General features: G+C 47.1%; 1 protein-coding gene across 1 annotated transcript; it reads right to left on the minus strand.

The window, feature by feature from the left end:
- Positions 1–2,135: 2,135 nt before the first annotated feature.
- Positions 2,136–4,350, minus strand: RAP2B (RAP2B, member of RAS oncogene family; the record flags this gene model as incomplete). The annotated part of the gene is made up of 1 exon (XM_080622634.1): positions 2,136–4,350. The coding sequence occupies one exon, from the start codon at positions 4,348–4,350 to the stop codon at positions 3,799–3,801; it is 552 nt and encodes a 183-aa protein (XP_080478760.1). The 3' UTR covers positions 2,136–3,798.
- Positions 4,351–4,859: the final 509 nt, after the last annotated feature.

The raw sequence follows: 4,859 nt of genomic DNA on the forward strand, positions 1-4,859 counted from the left end.
AGCATCTAGGTTGCCTACTATACAAACCTGGAGAGTAAGAGAGCTTGTAACAGGAGAGTTCCACCCATTTTCCATTTACAGTCAGTGGAGTTGCCCATTGATTTGAATGGAAGAAGAACATGCATGCCACTCCTTTTTGTAGAAAATTCTTAAAGAACATGGAAGTTTCTGCATTTTGTCACTCCTGAGGAAATTTGGTACTGAACAACACCTGCACGCAATGAGTATCCAAATGAAGAAGTTATAAAGAGCCAGTTGCCCTTTATTTAAAATGCCCAAAAAACTTGCTGTACATTCATTTGAGAGAAGCAGAACCATCAGGAATCCCACAGCCACATAATTCAACATCTCAAGAACCATAAACATCAATAAAGCCTGAGCATCATGTTGAGAAGAACCACACTTGTATTGAAAATGAGGTCGAGAATACTGCACAGTTACAATCACAGAGACTAGGATTTCAAAGACACTTTCTTGCAATAGAACAAGCTTGGATTTTAAAAAATACAATCATTATGTACAGCAAAAAATGCGGCCGTAAGACCAGCCTTAAAGTAAGGCCTTGTTTACACATTTTCTGCACTGTCAGGAAGTATTTTGCCTGGGAATGTATTTGTTCTTCCAAATCAATTAAATATTTGCAATTCTCACTTTGAAAAGAGCTGTATACCACCTTTGTATTGACACGGATATAACATATTCCCACAGGGAAAAGGAATAAAAGAGTACCTTTATATTGATACATTTTCCTCAAGTGTAGAAGCTAATATAGCTTTCATTATTCGGTCAAGTTAAAGCAGTATTACTTTTTTTCTATTTTATAGACAAGGCCTATGTTTAACAAGCACCAAAACACTTTAGAGTATTTGGAAGATCAGACTACTGAGCTTTACTTTTTGTACTGTCCTCACCAAGTCATAGAGAACATTGAACACCTAAATACATTCAAAACTCTGATTAGACCCATGCCGTGGTTTCTTAAATGCTTCACTGTTTAATGAACACATCTTTTTGGCAAGAAATAGAATGTATCTACAGAAAAGCCTAGCATAATCTGGAACTTACTAGGCTGGCTTCAGCTGCTCTGCTAGCCTGAGAAAAACTGGACTTTATGTGCCGCTGTGTGCCACAAACACCCATTTTTGCATTATTCTTCAGTCACAACACAGGCAGTAGAGAAACAGGAGACACTAGAAAACATGAAGAATCTGTTGTGTGTAAGGGAGAACAGAATAAATACCTGTTTTTATTAAACAGAACAAGTTGCTTTCAATACACTGATCTAGACCAAGGCCTGTTGGGTCTAAAAGCTCTGTAATCCCACTGAATTTAAGGCAAAATTGAAACATAGCAATAGCTGAGATGTAAATTTATGGCATTTTTTTGTTCTTAAACTTCAGATATGAAGCTTTTAAAACTACAGACATGGTGGCAGTCAAGCTTTCTTAGTTTTCAATGCAGTATTTGTGTTAAAAGAAACCTCTACTAATAATAAGCATTACCCCCCTGCATTCTAAAATGGAAGTCTTCAAAGAGCTCGCTTCTAATTAATTTTTAAAGATTTCTGGAAAATAAGCTGCAAAGCGTTTTTCAGTTTTCACTTAAAAAGGGAGGGCTGGTTCAATTTGTCTATTATATGAAGGCCCAAACAGAAGTTGAGGGACTGTCTCCTCCAAATCTCTATTTTTAACTTTGATTGTATCAGTGACTGACACAACCTGGCTGACTGTATCAGAACAGGTCCTTGCTGTTTTGAGGAATATATGTGAGCTCAGAAGAGACCCCCATGGGATTTCAATACATAGAGTTAAACTAATACTAAACACTGTTCTTATAGTGCTGAAGCAAAAAGTTTTCGTACTTAAAATAGAAATTATCAGATTCACAGCAGGAATCATGGCAGTTAGCTTTCAGTTGGCCTGATTAAAAACCCCTCACAAAAACCCTTTATACATCATTGCTCAACTTTTGGTTTAATGTTGTAAGATAATTTCAAGTCTTCTTGGGATAGTGGGTTAAAAAAATAAAGAAAAAAGAGAGACTTGCAGGTTTTTTGTGCTAATCTTTAAAGAAGGGGTTTAGAGGAAGATAATGGACTTGAACTCCTTAGATCTTTCAAATTACAGAAGGTGCAGGTCTCTGCAAACTAGGAAAGATATATTGGTCTGATGCATAATTTTAAAGACATTAGAAGCTTAAATTTTATAAATAATCGACCTTTAGAATTTTACCCCAATAAATGCTGCTCCCAGTAAAGAATAAGGGCCTAATCTGACAAGGCCTTTAGCATTAAAGCCACACTACCTTCCTAAAGCTGCCTACTGAATACAGCTTTCCACTCATATGCTGCCATCACATAGGGTCAGGACATAAACACAAATGAAAAACTGTAATAATAGGTAAAATAACAATCTTGTGGTCTTTTCTTTTTTCTTTTTAAACACTGTCCTTAGCTAATCGAGCCCCCCTACCTTTCACTTCTATTAAGATACAAACCAGGATTAACAGCCTATGTGAAAGTTAGTGTTTTGTGTAATACATAAAAGCGCACAAATTTGTTTTCTAAAAAACAGCATCTGTATTAAAATTCTTAAAATGGATAGACATCTCTTGAATGCATGTCTGGAATTAAAATGACAGTTGTTAGAATTTTCTTGGTACATCACAATGATAAGATTTCCTTCTTTGCTGGCTGGAGGTACATTCCACAACAAAACCAAAGGGCGGGGGGGAAGGAAAACAAAAAAGCCCTCCTCCCCCCAAAAAATCCAAAAGGCTAAATTCTTGTAAATTTGAAGTAAATGAAGCCCGAACTTGCAAGACACGGAAATAACAGTTAAAAGGCTCAGATGGAAATAAGAAATAAATTCCACTGACAATAGGCCCTTTTGTCCTGGTTTGTTCGGTATGATTACTGCAAGGAAACTGTTAAGTAGTTTTTGGAGTAGTAGATAATGGGATTCTGTGGAGCTTTCACAGGTTGGCACCGGCTGGAACAGCTGAGTTTTGAAGGCACTCTATAGACACAGGGTTGCTGTTGGCCCTGCATCACATATAGGAAGTCTTTGCACTTTAGAGAGCTAGTCATCAAAATCAGTTATTGCCAACCTAAAAAAAAAACCCTCAGAAGAAAAACCACAAAAAACACCGCTCCCACCCACCAAAAGAAAAATTAAAATGAAAACGAAATCACACACACACACCCCCCTAAAAAATTGTGCAGATTTGTAACATTTTCACAGCTGATTTTAAAAAACAAAACCCAGGGAAAACCCAACACGCTACCACTCTCCTGCAAACTCCCATCCGATACAGCAGGTAAACAGAATAGGAAGGTATCCCACGGCTCGTCGCAGGCGCTCCCCAGCAGCCCGCGCCAGGCTGTCGCAGGGTCCGAGTTCGTCCCGGGTCACACGTGCAACGCCCCGGGCCGGGCGCCGCGGCACAACCCCCGACTTTGCAACTTTGCATAGCGATCCTCGCACCGGCGAGGCGGGGAAAGGGGGGTCCGCTCCCCACGCAGGCCGGGGCAGCTCCTCGCCGGCGTCGTCCTCCCGGTGCCACAGCGCGGGGCAGCACGCCGCGGTGACACCGACGGGAGATATGCCACGACCAGGACTGGACGAAACGTACATGCCGAAAAAAGCCACATTTCCAACACTATTTTTTTTTTTTCGGGTTTTTTTGTCTGTGTTTTGAATCCCTTCGGTGTCGGCGGCCGCCGAGGGCAGCGCGCCCGCCCGCGGGGCCGCTCCCGCTGCTGCTCCGCTCCCGCCGAGCCCCGGCCCGCCGCCGCTCTCAGAGGATGGCGCAGGAGGAGCAGCACTGCTCGTCCCCGTTGGGCTGCGAGGCGTAGTTCATCTGCCTGACGATCTCCGCGAAGAGCTCGTCCACCGAGGCTTTGTTTTTGGCCGAGGTTTCCATGAAGGGGCAGCTCCACTCCTCGGCCAGGGCTTTGCCCTCCCCGAAGGAGACCTCCCGCTCGCCCTCCAGGTCCACCTTGTTGCCCACCAGGATCATGGGAACCCTCTCGTACCTCTTCACTCGGATGATTTGGTCCCGCATGGGCTTGATGTCCTGGAAGCTTTGCTGGTTCACCAGACTATATACCAGGATGAAGCCCTGCCCGTTCTTGATGTAGAGGTCCCGCATGGAGGCGAACTGCTCGGTGCCAGCCGTGTCCAGGATCTCCAGCACCGACGGCGAGGAGTCCACCTCGATCTCCTTGCGGTAGAAGTCCTCAATGGTGGGGTCATACTTCTCGATGAAGGAACCCGTCACGAACTGGACGGTGAGGGCGGACTTGCCCACGCCGCCCGAGCCCAGCACCACCACCTTGTACTCCCGCATGGCTCCCGGCGCGCCGCCTCCCTCGCCTCCCGCTCGGGGCTGCCGCTTCCCTCCCGCCCTCGCGGCGGGCGGAGAGAGGGAGGGAGGGAATGAAGAGGAGAGGGAGGGAATGAAGAAGAGAGGGAGGGGCGCGCCCGCCCCGCCGGGCGCTCACTGGCGCCGCGCAGAGCCCTCCGGGGCGGGGAAGCGGCTGCCGCGCCTCACGGAGCCGCTCCGAGCCAGCCCCGTCGCTGGGCAGGGCAGCGCCGCGCCCAGGGGGCGGGTGCCGGGCCCAGCGCGCCGGCTGCGGCGCCTGCGCAGGGGTAGGTAGCTGCCGCCACCGCCGTTCGGCGGGGGGGGTAGTGCGCCAGCGCTACTAGCCCCGACCCTACGGCGGAACGGTGCTGCCGCTGCCCATAGCACCCCGCCCTGCTCCGGCCCGGCCCATTGGCTCTGGCCCGCCGCCGGCCGCCCCTATTGGTTTCCCTGCGGCGGGCAGTCGCGCGCGCAGCACCGCGCCTTGCTCGTCA

The sequence above is a fragment of the Psittacula echo genome (genome assembly GCF_963264785.1).
Source record: "Psittacula echo genome assembly, chromosome: 7".
NCBI classification, from domain to species: domain Eukaryota; kingdom Metazoa; phylum Chordata; class Aves; order Psittaciformes; family Psittacidae; genus Psittacula; species Psittacula echo.